Raw genomic sequence first — 15957 nt, 5'->3', positions numbered from 1 at the left:
CAGTCACTGTTAGCAGTGACAACAGGAAGCAATGGCTGCCTGCTCCCCTGCAAGTAAGAGACCCATAGGTTCCAAACTCGAAACCAGGTGTTTTTTCATGACCTGGCTTGAGCGATTCAAACTGGATGTGACAACCGGGCTCGATGAAGTGGCTGTCTGCACCCCATGTTACTGGTCCCGTTTTCTTTTCATACATAACCTATTGGCATTTGGAATTTGACCCTTTCAGGGGGTCTTTTTTTCTTCAAGTTATTTCAGTATTTTCCCCTTACACTTATTTTTGGCAGCTCTACCCAGGGTCATGTTCCTGCCTAGATCCAACTTTATTATTTTTGCCAATTGCTGGCAGGATCTCTGGACTGACAGTAGATGCAGTTAGTGTGCAGGAACCGGTCACATCAGACACATAGAGGATTTTTGGGTATCACACTTCAATGTTACAAAATGGGTGTTGGTACTTCTGGTTCAGACCCCCAGCAGGGAGCCTCTTCTAAGAAGCCTGTGTTTAAGAATTCTCCTGTTCCACTTTTTCAAGCCCTCTGCTCTTTTAATGCGAATGCCGCAGCCATCGAAGTGGTTATGATTGGCTCTTCCATTAGCATTGGCACCTCCATTGCCTGCTGCACATTCCTTCCTTCCTTCCTTCCTTCCTTCCTTCCTTCCTCTTGTCAATGGCTTCTAGAGCTCAACTCTCCCCTCCCCCTTACAGTATGATGACCAGCACTGCTTCTGAGATTGCTGCAGAATGAATCTACAAAATAAGACTGCCCCTAGATTGTGTTCCTAAAGGTATCTACAGAGTTAGGGGGAGATGCGTTGCCAATGGGGGCATCTCATAAAAAGTTACGGACTGGCCTAACACACCGCCCGGTGTCAAGCTTCATCATTGGCTGTCCTCACCCTCTAAAAACTTGGTTTGATAGAGGGCGGGCATACACCTGGAGACAGGGAAGCACTTGTAAATCTAAGTGATGGCCGTGGGAGGAGTGAAAATGTGTATTAAAAATCATTACCCTTGTCCATATCCTAAGTTTATTCAGGGATCAAAGGTATGGTAGTTAAAAGAAGTGGTCGGTGATATTGGACATTAATCTCCCTTCACCGTATTATAAAGGGTCGACATGTTTCTGCTAAAGTGTCCCCGAAGGTCACGCAGCATTCTTCAGGACCATAGGGGAGGTTATTACCTAGAGGTCCACTTCCCGGCACCTAGTGATAGAAAAATGGACCTGCTACTAATGTGTGAAGGGGCTGTGAATTACAAGTACCCCTCTTGGTGTAGTAACCTAATGAGTGACTCTGTAGAAAAAGTAAACAAAAAAAAAAAGAAGCATACACACCAAAGTGGGAGTATGAATACAACAAGTACACTGTACCATCCATGTAGCGCCATACCTATTGTGCACGTGTTTCGGTCTATATGAGACATGTGACATTTACAAGTGTATCCTTGCAAACCAAAGAAACGACTGTTTTTTACCTTACCCTATAATCTAGCCTACTTGCTCCATGGGAGGGCTGAGGTGGAAGAACCTACTGAGACTTTCTGAAAACAAGAAGTAAAAACACAATCATGTGTGGTAAAGAATCCAACATCCTGATTTAAAACCTGTTGGTTTGTTAAAAAGGGACTCACAAAGTAGAACTACAAATAGTGTGGCCTCCCAGCAGAGTGAAACACCCATTCACACATATGGCACATACAGCATCATGCATACTCTTACTGTCTATCTTCAGTGCTTCCAGCAGCTTTCCCTTAGGCGTCCTCTAGGGTCTCTCCGTCAATTAAAACTGATGGGAAGGCTGGGGGTATATATACTGAGCTCAATTGGTTAATTGGTTCAGGTAATGAGCGGTAATTGGAGAGCACATGTGTGTTTCCTGTGTCCTCCTAGAAGGTGGCTGGCCACCTCGTGAGGGCGTATCCTGATGGCTGCATTTTCATTGGTCTGTGTGCAAAAGAGGGGCAAAGGCTCTGTTCTGTGCATGCACTGTCTGTTTTATGTTCGGCCGAAACTTCTCCGTCTTTTGAAAGAGATCAGAAGTATGGGAAACACATTGACCTTATCTGCTGGTGCGGGCCAAAGTACATTCAGTACAGCTATTGTGCTCGCAATCGCTTGGACATTTATGGGACATCAGCTCGCAAGCGAGAAGTGTGGTAGCTTTGCGCATGCGCGCTGATGTGTGCGGGGAACAGTAGCCTGACAGGATGTTAGCGCAGACTCACTGTGTGAAAACTGGCAGACTTGGCCTATCACCAGGCCCGGACTGGCCGTTGAGGGCACCGGGCAATTCCCCGGTGGGCCGCATGGTTGGGGGTCGGTTTTGGGCCCCTGGGGCCGTTTTTGTTACAGGGCCGGTATGCTGCAAAAACTGCCCTGTAACAAAAACGGCCGAAAACTGGCCCTGTCATAGAGCGTGGTCGCACCTCACCTCACCCCCCTCCCCTCTCCTCCTGGAGGGGGGAGGGGGGCCGGCCGAGCACTTTGCCAGGGCGGGTTCTGGTTCCCAGTCCGGCCGTGCCTATCACACTGTAAAACTGAGCGAGGAAGTGCTCAGATTCAACAAATTAATTAAAAAATTTTCATATGGAGAAAAACCTCTAGTTATTAGTGATGTTTTGACAGAGTATCATATATGTTTGAGAACCCAAGTAATTAGCTAGGTTTGACGGATTTGAATACCATGTTGTACATTGTGGTATTACGCGATGAGGAGTTTAGTGTGGACAGTTCAAAATGTCCCATTAATTCATTGTGTTCTTAGGGGCCCAGCTCGGTTTTGGGGGAGGGGGGGGGGGGGTTGAGGGGGGGGGGGGGGGATTGGTGTAAGTTTGTGTCTCCCTTCCAAAATTGGTCAGGTATAAGGGGTATATGGGCAACTTAGCACTCCTTGGTATGATGATATGCTGTTCAGGCAGCCATTTGTAGCCAAGGGATCTCGTTGTTCAGGCCCTTCTCCCAGCTCCGAAGTCTGTAACCCACCGTTGTTCTCGGAGGTATAACTGTCTGGCTGTGTCGGTCCTCTGTCTGTTCATAACCTCCAGTACAACCCATTTAAGGTCCTAGTCATTGTGACCTTTGTCAATAAAATGTGTTGTTAGCCTTGTGTTTGTCTTCCTGCATCGTATTGTGCTGCGGTGCTCACTCACACGCACCTTCACTTTCCTGGTGGTCATGCCGACATATTGTAAGTTGCACAGGGCATGTCAGTAGATACACCACACACTCTGTGTTGCAGTTGCTGAAGTTTTCTAATTTCCAGTGGTTGCCAGTGCCAATATAGACTTCTTTCGTGCTAGTGGTAAGTGTGCAGCACACACAATTCCCACATGGGTAGTGACCCACTGGTTTAGGTTGACTCCACAGGGTCATTTGACTTTTAGTAGGTTCTTAATTAACTTTAGAGTGAACCAAGTTGTCCCTAAGGTTCCTGCTATGTTTGTATGCGAAAAGGGGGGGCTCCCACCTCCGACTTCCGCTAATTAGGATTGACCATTTTTTCCGGATGATGTTTTGGATTTTGTTAGACACGGGTGTGCATGTTGTCACACACACAATGCGGTCACTCTGTTCTTTCGGTGTTGTTTCAAGGAGCGCATCCCTGTCGTTGTTCCTTGCCCTCTTTTTCGCTCCTCTGACCATCTTCTTGGGGTAATGTCTCACAAGGAGTTTATTCTCCAATTGTTCCGCCTGTACTTGGAAGGTCACGAGCTCAGAACAATTCCTTCGAATTCTAAGGAATTGTCCCACAGGTAGGTTTTCTCGAAGAGACCTCGGATGGTAGCTCTCGAACAGGAGGAGGCTGTTCCTGTCTGTTGGTTTAACATGGACTTTGGTGGAGAGCCCTTCTGTTGATAGGGTGATGTCGAGATCGAGAAAAAACGCATGTTTTTATCAATGATATGTGTAAAAAAAAGGTGGGGGTCTTTGCTGTTGACCCATTCCATAAATCGTGTTGCATCCTCCTCACTCCCCTCCCAGACCACGAGAATGTCATATGGATCGTTTCCAGGTCTTCATCTGAGGCAAGAAGGGGTTGGAGGGGTTGAAGATGTAATCTTCCTCAAATTGATGAACATAAAGGCATGCCATGCTCGGCACAAAAGGGCTGCCCATGGATGTACCCCTCACTTGATGGTATAAAGTGTCCTCAAACTCAAAGAAGTTCTCTGTAAGCGCTATTTGAGAGCACTCCATAATGAAGTGGATGGGTGTAATGTATGCCCAGTCCTGTTCTTGTAGGATACGTCCCACTACCTCCAGGGATGCTCGTGTAGAGCGCTTCGATGTCCATAGTTATGAACATGTCTGTGTTGATGTTTGTTTCCATGTCTCTGAGGTGACACAGTACGTCTTTAGTATCTCTCAGGTATGACTGTGATCTTTGTACAATTGGTTTCAAGAACCAGTCGCAGAACTGAAAGAGGAGTTCCAATGCCGATCCTATTCCCCGAAACTATTGGTCTCCCTGCTGCAGATTGTGCTAGGTGACTCACCATAAAGTGTAGAAGAGTGGTGCTACTAGTAGAAGCAGTTACCTTCCTGCTCAACAAATCATTCCATTCCTTATGAGAAATAGCTGAAAGGCTACTGCCCACTTCATGCGGAGGTCTTGCACTACTTGCACTAACACAGTGTGACCAGGTGGCGCGTCAGGCAGCTCTTTTTGGAGAATTGGAAGGGAGTGAGGTTGGACCGATGGGTGGTCTTGATTGGTCAGGAACTGATGCCAGCAATCCAGTGCTTAGAGGGCATTTTCATGTGGCTTCTTGCTCTTCTGCTTCATGCTTTCCTAGGTGCTGCTTTGTCAAGTTCTTTACAAGGCATTATTTGCTGCAAATCGGTGCATGGACTGAGCCTGGCTTTGCTTGGGTGACTCTGCAGCAGTGTGTATTTGTAACCAACACTTTGGTACTTTTGTTTGTGTTACTCAGACCTGCCTCTTATGCGACTTGCTACGAGGGAGTCTCTCAGTAGGAATCAGCCAAAAGAAAGATCTTTTGGTTGATGAAGTTAGTACCTTCTGTAAGGGTTTTTCTAATGGATACTGTTCTCTTAGTCCTGATTCATCCGTTGGCACCTGGTGTAGTACCTTGGGTTGTTGTTTCTAAAGTTAGGCTCTATCCAGGGCTTTCGTCTACCCTCAATGGAGTGAGAAAACATAGACAGTATAAATGTCATACAGAAAGAATTATTGTGTTAGGGATCGGTGTCGTTAAATCTCGTGACACCTGGACGACTCTGGGGCTGAAGTAGTTCTAGCACCGCATTTTGTCCATTTTGGTATTAGTTTTCAGAGCCAGTAGCATGCTTAATGAATGAGCAAAGAGATGAGTGTCTACCAAAATATGGTATTGAAGGTAAGTACCAGCTCTTTACTGTTGTTCTTCGGTGCGTTTCGCAGCCTCTGCTCTAGTTCGGCTACAAGCTTAAGACAGATAATGTGAGGGTTGTCCATTGAAGCACCTCTTGTATTGCAAGTATCCCTTGAGTGAGGTTGTGCTGTATAAGTAATTTAAATGGGATACAGATCTACTATTTTTTTAATTTTTAAGTTTGTAATGTGTGTGTAATTTTCCTTTCTACCCTCCAGTTTTGCGGAGACCGTACGATTCTTTGGTCTAAAGCCCAAGAACAATGAGAAGGAGATTGTACCCAACCAAGTCTTCATGATGTGGTACGAATTCTGTGGAGACTTCAAGAGCGTCTGGAAGAGAGAGAGCAAGAACATCTCTACAGAGAGGTAGGGCTCGCAGCTCAGCTTCTGGACCCTCGTCCAAGCTCCCTTTGTGCAGAGAATTGACCCCCTTTGTGCAGAGAATTGACCCCCTTTGTGGAGAGAATTGACTCCCTTTGTGCTTAGAATGGACTCCCTTTGTGCTTAGAATGGACTCCCTTTGTGCTTAGAATGGACTCCCTTTGTGCTTAGAATGGACTCCCTTTGTGCTTAGAATGGACTCCCTTTGGCTCAGAATGGACTCCCTTTGGCTCAGAATGGACTCCCTTTGTGCTTAGAATGGACTCCCTTTGTGCTTAGAATGGACTCCCTTTGTGCTTAGAATGGACTCCCTTTGTGCTTAGAATGGACTCCCTTTGTGCTTAGAATGGACTCCCTTTGTGCTTAGAATGGACTCCCTTTGTGCTTAGAATGGACTCCTTTGTGCTTAGAATGGACTCCTTTGTGCTTAGAATGGACTCCTTTGTGCATCCTTTGTGCTTAGAATGGACTCCTTTGTGCATAGAATGGACTCCTTTGTGCATAGAATGGACTCCTTTGTGCATAGAATGGACTCCTTTGTGCATAGAATGGACTCCTTTGTGCATAGAATGGACTCCTTTGTGCATCGAATGGACTCCTTTGTGCATCGAATGAATTCCCATTGTACTTAGAATGGACTCCTTTGTGCACAGAATGGATTCCCCTTGTGCACAGAATGGATTCCCTTTTTGCATAGAATGGATTCCCCTTGTGCACAGAATTGACTCCCCTTGCGCATAGAATTGACTCCCTTTGTGCAAATTCCTAGGTTTCTGACTTCTCTTGGTGGGCCTTGAGTTTTGCTTTCATTTTTTTGTCGTTAATCTATGTCATGGTCTTATTAGTAAACCCTGGGCGTTGTCTTTATTGATATCTGTTTGTCCAGTGCAGTGAACATCCAGGTGTGAATGTCTTACAGCCACATATTTATTGAAGTTCTTCAAGTTGGGAGTTGAGGTCTATTTTATTTTTACCCTTGTCTGTATGCGGGTCTGTAGTATGCTTTTGATGGCTTGCAAGTGTTGTCATTGATAGGTGAGTTGATCTTGAACGTGAGGAGATTGAGCTCACTCCAACTTACAGAGGGGTCATCCGCAACTTCGGCCTGTTATGTTATGTCAGTATGAATTTGTAGAGCGCACATTCACCCTGGGGTGTCTTGGCGCTGTGTACCGCTGGGGAACCCGTCCTGGCTTTCCCTGTGAGATGGTCCCTATTGGGCATCCCCAAGGTGAAGCCAGGCATCCCCGGCAGCGAGGGGGCCGTTGTGGAGATTAAGCAAGCTATTGCCCAGAGTTGCAGCGTGGGACCCATGGTTAGAGAGGCACCGAGGCGAGATTTATCGAGCCCGCTGACATTGGTTCCGTACCCTGCCGCGTCGGGAATTGAACCCTGGTCCCGGGCCGACCTCTGCTTCTGGGTCTGCCGCCTCTAACCGGTGAGCCACACTTCTCCAGGGGAAAACATGAACTCAACAGTGTGTCCAGCAGAGTGAGTTGGGCCAGAAAGCATTTGTTGGAGGTTGAATCCTCAAGTTTGATTGTCATCGCTGTGGTTATATTCTCATCAAACCATATGTTGAGGTTGCCTACAATGTAGGTTCTCGGGCTTTTCAGATGGGTCTTGGTCACTGTATCTAATAAGACATCTTAAAAGTTTGCACTGCTTGGTGGTGGTCTATACATTAAGACGAAGGAGTATTTAATAGTGTGAGTAGGCTGAAAGAAGAAAAAAAACTCCTCCCCCCCCCCCCCCCAAAAAAATAATCAATGGTGTGGATTTTTATAGATTAGGCAAAATTCAGGAGGGATGGCTTTGTGCCACATAGGTGCAACGTCATTGCTGAGCAATATTTCTGTAATAAAGATGTCTGGTGTGGTTTCTGAGAGTATATCAGAAATGCTGACGTTTGTTTGTGGATCTTGTGTCAAAGTAAGGATTCCAGTTAGGTCTCTTTGCTCTTCGTGTCATGGTGTTTTGAGGGGGATGTGTAGTGTAGTATGGGACTAGGAAAATGGGCATAGAGGATTTTGAAGTGGGTGGGGAAGGTTGCTGGTGGTTGCAGTGCATAGGGGCAAAAAAGCAATTTCTGAAAGTACATGCCACAAATTGATTTTCAGATCAAGAACTTTTAAATCCTAAAATGGTAGAAATCCAGAAGAATTGAATTTTCCAACTTGGTAAATTTATACTATTTTTTACAGCGAGCCATTGTTCATATAATGTGAACACAAAATCCTGGGGTTAATTTCAGAACCTGGAAGCGTACAAATATATGCCTGTAAAAGGCACAGTAAGTTGTGTTCCAGGATAGGAAACTTAATGGAAGCAGTAATTACCTACTTGATAGGGGTTTAGGTAATGGAGTTTCCCCTAGGGAAAACATATTTAGGGAGGAGATCAAGATTAAGTAGCTCACATACTAAAAAGCCAGGGAACCAGTTTCCAGGTGAGCATTGGACTCTAGGTTCTAGTTTCCCGCACTGCTGGTGGTTCTACAACTTGGCACATTCATAGTGCTTATTTATAAATGAGTTCCACTGTGCTTGTTTCAGTTGGCTGCCATTTGCTAGATCATGTGAGCTATAAATGTCCACCGCTCTTTTCAAACTATCAGTGCCATTAGCTCTGAAACTCTAGTGCCATCATACCCTACCAAGTAAAAGAAACCCATCTTCTAAAAAAAGAAAAATTTCTTTACCTGTAGGTTTACCGCTTGTTGTTGTTTTTCATGTTTCATCCCTCTAAAGTAGCACTTTAACTCAAAGATCAACCGACTTTAAAAGGACGTTTGTTCCCTTTTTTAATACATCCGGTAACCTTGAATACAGCATGCTGTATACTTTTAAAAAGAAGTTCATATAGATATCGCCTTTACCAAAAATGTTGATGAAAAACATTTTATATTTATCTTGTTGGCTTATAAAGTAGCATGGAGTTATACAGAGTATAAGGTTAAAGGCTTCCTTCCCTGTAGTTTTACTACACTGCCGGTTTAGTAGCTCATATGTGTGCTCATACATAGCCACACTCTTCTAGCAGTACTTCAAATTATGTTCCAAAAGCGCAAAGCAGAATAAAGGCTTAGGGAAAAAGTATAAGAGTGAAAACTCTTTCATTTCACCTCAACATAAACTTAAAACTGCAACAAAAAAAAGTCACTTGCCTCACAATCACAAAGCAAAACGATGTACGCTTTCTCTGCAGCAGTGACGTTGTGTTCTCCTTCCCAGGCGGCATAGCCAAATTACACACATTCCCAGAGTGCAGCATGATTAATAGGAGGCTCACTTTACATTCTACTTCGAGCTCTCGACTCAGCACTGATACATTTTTGCTTCACAAAAGCAGGTCCTGGGTGAAGCGTCCATGCTCTCCATCGACTCCCAAGCATGTCTGCGTCCATCACTTCATTTGTGCTATTTGGTTCTGGTAGTTTGCTGCAAGAATTTAGGAAAAGTACCTCATTGATTAGTGAATACCATTTCTGGTTTGGCTGTGTTGAAATTAATTGGAAATGGCTCAGAAGCCTCCATATTCACGACATTTATAAGGTACAAAGGTCTAAAAAAGGCACTGCCACTTAATAAGAAAGTTTAGTATTCACGTCTGTGGTTTCAACATCGACATACTCTACTTTGCCACCTTATTCATTCAAACTTCGAAACTGAAGTAACAAGCATCGCGGCACCAACGCTTTACTTTTAATGTTGCAAGTAAAGCGCAGGTGCCGCTTTTATAGCAAAAGAAATAGAAAAGAACATCTGTTTCTTTACTTTTGCTATAATCGCGGCACCTGCGCTTTACTTTAATGTTAAAAGTAAAGAGCGGGTGCCGCAATTATAGCAGAAGTAAAGAAAATGAGCATTGTCTGAACGTGAAAGTGATTGCGTCAAGAGGCAGAGCGAGGCGCGCGCTCTTGTGCGCGTAATAGCAAGCTGGTGGCCTTTGGTAGCACTTGAAAACCCCACTTACTAAATATCTCGCTAGACCAGCGCATACGCTGGCTCTAGCGAGACCGAAAAAGGCAAGTCAGTGTTCCTTGGGTTCTGAGTGGGCTCCAACCCCCTCCTCCTCTGTCTCTATGGGTATAGAGTTGTGTAAATCTAACACAAGCGCAGCCAATCCCTCCAAAGGTATATGTACACTAACACTCAAGTCTATAACACCTACACTGGTGAATCGGCCCTCTCAGGGTCTCTTTCAGGCAGGGCCGGCTTTGGCATGGGTGAGACGTGCCTAGGGCACAAATACTCTGAGGGGCGCACGGACCTGTGTGCATTTTGGTAATGCTAACAGTAGAAGCCCTGTCGTCTTGCTCCAGCCATGTCAGTATCTCTGTGTGCTCGTTTCTGTCGACATTGCCATTAAGTGGTTGTAATCCTTCATTATCGGACTGTAGGCAATGTATTTAACACCCCATTGCCCCCTTCCTTGCCCTCCCTCACCATATCACCCCTGCTGACACACATCAACAAAACCATCAGCATGAGGCAGCAAAGCCATCGTGATTTAGGTGAGCTGGGGGAGGTCCAGAGATGTTTGTGTTCAAGGGCCAGTCACTGTTCACTGAGCTCAAAAGGGGGTCCCTGCTGCCTCGTTTATTTTCTTCGCATTAGCAAGGGTACCAAATGATGCTCCACCCAGGGTACCATCCTAACAAAGTCCAGCTCTGCTTTCAGGCCATCCAGTGCTCACTGGTTCACCGGAACGCTCTGAGGAGTAGTGGCACAGGGCAGGCAGCTCGCGAGTGCCTCCACTACAGGCACAGGACTGCGTCCGGTGACATGCCTGCTTAGACTCTTCTTAGCCGGTGCTCGAAGCTGCAGGCCTGCGATGGTGCCATCTCACCTGAAACACTAGTAAGTGGCATCCCCCGGGGCTTCAGTAGTTGGTAGAGGGGACCTTCACCAGGGACGGCTAAGCCACAGACGAAGACCCAAAAAGGGTCAGCTGCATTTGACAGTTGAAGCCTCACACTGGCTCGTCTTGGATTTGCAGTTGCAGCCGCGCCCGGGCCATTCACAGATTCAGCAGTTGCATCCTCACGTAGGCTGATCAGGCATTACGTGGCAAATGCAGCCTCTCACCGGTCGATTGGCAACAATCAGTCACTGCTCCGACTGGGCATTAGCAGTCGCATTGCTGCAGAATCGCACTTTCTGCTGCACCCGTATTGGTCTCCACAGGGTGCCCCACAGCCACAGAGGACATGATAGTGCAGATTGCTGTTCTGAGTTTCTACGGTTGGGGTATCTAGGACTGCATATGTAAGAGTCAATCCCATATATGCCAACACCTTTTTTCTCCATTCAATGAATGTATTTCTTTTTTTTAAGGGAAGGCTCCAGTCGCCCCTCACGAGACCCAACCAGTAGCATAGCGATTCACATGCTTATATTCTCTGGTGCATGAATTCTGATGTGGATTTTTACCGGTGGGTGCATTCTGATGCATACATTCCCTGATACAGGAATTCTGATATGGTTATTTACTAATGGGTGCATTCTGATGTGGTTTTTCCGGTGCATGAATTCTGATGTGGTTATTTACTGATGAATGCATTCTAATGCGTACGTTCCCTGGTACAGGAATTCTGATATGGTTATTTACTGATGGGTGCATTCTGATGTGGTTTTTCCGGTGCATGAATTCTAATGTGGTTATTTACCGGTGGGTGTATTCTGGTGCTTATATTCCCTGGTGCATGAATTCTGATGTGGTTATTTACTGGTGGGTGCATTCTGATTCGTATATTCTTTGGTGCGTGAATTCTGATGGGGTTATTTACTGGTGGGTGCATTCTGATGTGTACATAGTCCCTGGTCGGTGCATTCTGATGTGGTTATTTACTTGTGGGTACATTCTGATGCGTAAATTCTGATGTGGTTATTTATTGGTAGGTGTATTCTGATGCGTATATTGACTGGTGCATGAATTCTGATGTGGTTATTTACTGGTGGGTGCATTCTGATGCGTATATTCACTGGTACAGTAATTCTGATGTGGTTATTTACCTGTGGGTGCATTCTGATGCGTACAATCGCTGGTGCAGGATTTCTAATGTGGTTATTTACCTGTGGGTGCATTCTGATGCGTACATTCGCTGGTGCATGAATTCTGATGTGGTTATTTACTATTGGGTGTATTCTGATGTGTACATAGTCCCTGGTGGGTGCATTCTTCCAGACACACACCAAAAAGGTGGCCGCCACCTGTATAGGTCTTTTGAGAAACCTCAGCTCTATACTTGGCTTTTTCGACCCGAAGGTCCGCCAGCTGATTGTCCAAGCGACTATCCTTTCTCGCTTGGACTACGCGAATGTCCTCCTCCTAGGCGCAAACAAAGCCGAAATTGCCAGACTTCAACGAGTACAAAATGCAGCGGCGAGAACGTTGGTCGGTCTCCCCCGCAGATGCTCAGCCAGAGCTACCATCCGCAAACTCCACTGGTTGCCCGTTGCCTTCAGAATTCAATTTAAGGCCCTCATCACGATCTTCAAACAGGGAAGTCCCACTCTTCCACAAAATCTCATCAGCCCCTACGTTCCGGGGCGTGATCTGCGTTCCTCTAATCAGCTCCTCTTGAGTGTTCCCCGTGCAAAGCTTTGCCGCACTGGAGGTCGCTCCTTCAGGGTCCTGGGACCCAAGCTATGGAATGCTCTGCCCCCTCACATCCGCTCCCTAGACAGCCTTCCTACTTTCCGAAAAGCCATCAAGACCCTCCTATTTCCCTCCGGTTAGCCCTTCATTCCCCCCCCCCCCTTCCCCTTCCTGGTAGGTTCTGTGACTCCTCTCAGCGCCGGGACGCCCCTTTGCTGGGGCAGCTGTCGCACTTTACCAAACCTAGAATAGAATAGAATAGAATAGAATTCTAATGTGGTTATTTACTGGTGGGTGCATTCTGATGCGTATATTCACTGGTACATGATTTCTGATGCGGTTATTTATTGGTAGGTGTATTCTGATGCGTATATTCACTGGTGCATGAATTCTGATACGGTTATGTATTGGTGGGTGTATTCTGATGTGTATGTTCAGTGGTGCATGAATTCTGATGCGGTTATTTACCGGTGGATGCATTCTGGTGCGTATATTCCCTGGTGCATGAATTCTGATTTGGTTATTTACTGGTGGGTGCATTCTGATGCGTATATTCACTGGTGCATGAATTCTGATGTGGTTATGTATTGGTGGGTGTATTCTGATGTGTATATTCAGTGGTGCATGAATTCTGATGTGGTTATTTACCGGTGGGTGCATTCTGGTGGGTATATTCCCTGGTGCATGAATTCTGATATGGTTATTTACCCGTGGGTGCATTCTGATGCGTACATTGGCTGGTGCAGGAATTCTGATGTGCATGGGCACTGGTGCAGGAATTCGGTAAGTGCGCATGTCCTGGCATGTGAACTCTACCTGAATATTCACTAGCGCAGGATTTCTTTTGACCATATTTCGTAGCATTCGATTGATTGCTAGGGATGGTCGATTGGGCTTTAATCAACGTCGTAGTGTTCATGATTCTCGATTTAAAAAAAAAAATGTAATGACCTGCACAACAATAGGAGGCCAGCACTGAGGCAGCACTCAGGTTGTGATCTTGTCAATGGGACCATCGAAAGAGTGACAAGATGCATCCGTCGCAGATAGCCACCAAACGTCATAACATAAATCTGAACTAAGGCAGTAAGCTTTGAAATGAAAGCGCAAAGTGATAAATTAAAAAAAAAAACACATTGAGGGTGTGCACCTTAGTAAAAGTGCTATAAAGAAGCGCAGTTCACTGCAATCTACGCCTGCTTGAAAACCATCAGCCTTACAAGTATCGTGAGATTTTGTGGCTGTCTGCCCATATAGATTGTATTGTAATGTGTTATAGATTTCTTGATCTAGAGTTCCCCACCCCTGAAGAGGCGCTGAAGCACTTTGCGGTTGGGTAGCACGCCACCCCTTTGGATTCCAATGGAAGGAAGTGTGGGTTGTATGGTGCATGTGAGGCCTGGAGGTGTCAAGCGGGAGCACCAGAGTTGTGCTTTCTGGGTTTCTTGTTGCCCCTCCTGGGCGTGAGCTTGAAGGGAAAGAAGTGGGGATTAGAATAGAGGCTTATTCACAAGAGTCGCGCCCAGCAGGCAGGATATGCCTAGGGTAGTAAGAGGAGGGACAATAAGTTGCCCATTTATGAAAGGCCATTTTAATAAAGTTAATTGTATTTAAATTGTTCTAGTCATCTAGTGGGACACAGAATAGATGTTAGTAATGTTGATACAGAAATATTTGTACAGAGCGTTGCCACTTTAGTCCAATAATGTGCAAGCTCCCTCCCGGTAGCCTGGTTTCTGCAAACATTGTTGTGTTACATTTTCACACTACTGGGCCTAAGTAGGGAATTCGAGTAGGCCAGTGGTTGACAGCTTGGCCTGTTGCTTGGTTCAAAGAAACCATCAATTATGGCTATTTAGGTTTATTATGTAAAGAGCCATACACAGCGCTGGCCTATTCTGGTGACGTGGCCAAGACAAAAGAATGTCACCTCTACGTAGCTTGACGTCCTCCCTCCAGGTCATTAAAGACCCCATTTCCAGTCCTTGACTTTTGTATGATAGCCTGATGTGTTCTGGGTGCTGTAGTCTTGTTTTACTTCTTTTGACCTAATTAGACCGACACACCTGAAACCAGTGATTTGTAAGTGAAGAGTTCAGACCTGGAGTCAGTGTCTGCAATGATCTGGACTGAGGTGGTCTCCTTAGCCCAGGCGTCTCCAACCTTTTCTGCAATAAGAGCTACTTATGTTTAATGAAATTCACCAGGAGCTACAAGTGTTATAGCGTTGTAATAATGACCACATCAGAAAATATTACATTAGTGGCCACCATATGCAAGGTTACTTCCAGCAATTACCTCCGTGCATCAGGCAGGGTTGCAAGCAGTAAGGTATAAAACCTTTGGCAATATGGGATACCTCTACACGGGAAATTCCAAGGTAAGAACACTTGTAAACAGTGTTCCCAATGCCACATGATTTATCACTCAAATATCAGCCTTAAATAGATTTTGGAAACTCAGCCATTGTTCTCCATATATCAGCTTATACGTTCTGAAAATATACACTCTAAATGTTGGTATACATATAATAATTCAACCAAGTAAAAGCTTCTAATTTGGTAGTCTTTGCTAACAGGTGAGCTACTCACAGGTACTTAAAGAGCTACTCATTGGAGAAGCCTGCCTTAGCCCGTGTCTAAATCAAAGGGACTCCTTGAGAAGCTCATCCGTTATCACAAAAACATTTTTTTTTTAAATCCCCAAGTCTGTTCCGCATAAGGCCACGAGGGGGCAGGAGAATGTAAAGCATGAATGTATTTGGACAATTACAAACTTTAAAAGAAATGATGCAAGTAAGTAGGTCTTCTCCAAGATAATAATTAGAAGCTGTGGTAATTGGAACTTATTTTTTTAATTCAGTTGGGTAGATCAGTGGAGAGAAGATGGGAGGCTGGGAGGGTAGTGATACAGAGCATCTGTGCCAGACGTTTATCGTTCGTGAGAAACTGGACGGTGAAAATCTCCCTGCGCCTTGCTTTCCTACCGCATCGTCCTCAAGATGCACTTCTTGGCTCGTCTTCCAGAGGATTACATTGTCACCAATGTGAGTGGCCTGGCAGTGGCACCATTGTGCAGTGGCGACCGGGCAATTGTCGAGTTGGTGTGGTGCACACACCGACCAACGTGTGCTGCACTAGAGCGACCCGGCTGACCCGGCAGTTGATGAAGCTATCCAGCTCACAGCTACCAAGTAATTGCGACCGTGCATTACCCATCCTGTTCACTACCGACCCACGCAAATTGGCGTGCTCATCCCCTGACTCCACCTTGATTCAGTACTGATACCACACGCTGTTGGCAAGCTCGCGCAGGCCCTCACCTCGCGCCTGAAGTTGACATTCCTGCCTTAGTATTGAGAAAAAGGCATAATGTATTACTTAGTCAAGACTACAATGCTTCATTCAATTGTCCTGAAGATGATGCCCTGTATTTAATGTTGGCATCGAAACGTCGTTGACACAATGCGCCATATGCAATAACATTGAGCTATATTGTAGTATGCAATGGTGTAAAGAAACTGATCCTTGTCTGTTATACTGAAACACAAGTGTACAGACTAATTTTGCTCGCCTTTTGGCCAATCTGTTT

General features: G+C 45.5%; 1 protein-coding gene across 1 annotated transcript in view; it reads left to right on the top strand.

The window, feature by feature from the left end:
- Positions 1 to 15957, top strand: part of FMN1 (formin 1) — a 307196-nt gene that overhangs the window by 253093 nt on the left and 38146 nt on the right. The window contains exon 15 of the mRNA XM_086937030.1: positions 5599 to 5748. Coding sequence (XP_086793156.1) covers positions 5599 to 5748 — 150 coding nt within the window. The remainder of the gene's footprint in view (positions 1 to 5598; positions 5749 to 15957) is intronic.

This window comes from Lissotriton vulgaris, chromosome 9 (assembly GCF_964263255.1).
Source record: "Lissotriton vulgaris chromosome 9, aLisVul1.2, whole genome shotgun sequence".
NCBI lineage: Eukaryota > Metazoa > Chordata > Amphibia > Caudata > Salamandridae > Lissotriton > Lissotriton vulgaris.
Note: the sequence above shows the minus strand (reverse complement) of the source record. Positions and strands in the feature narration are given on the sequence as shown.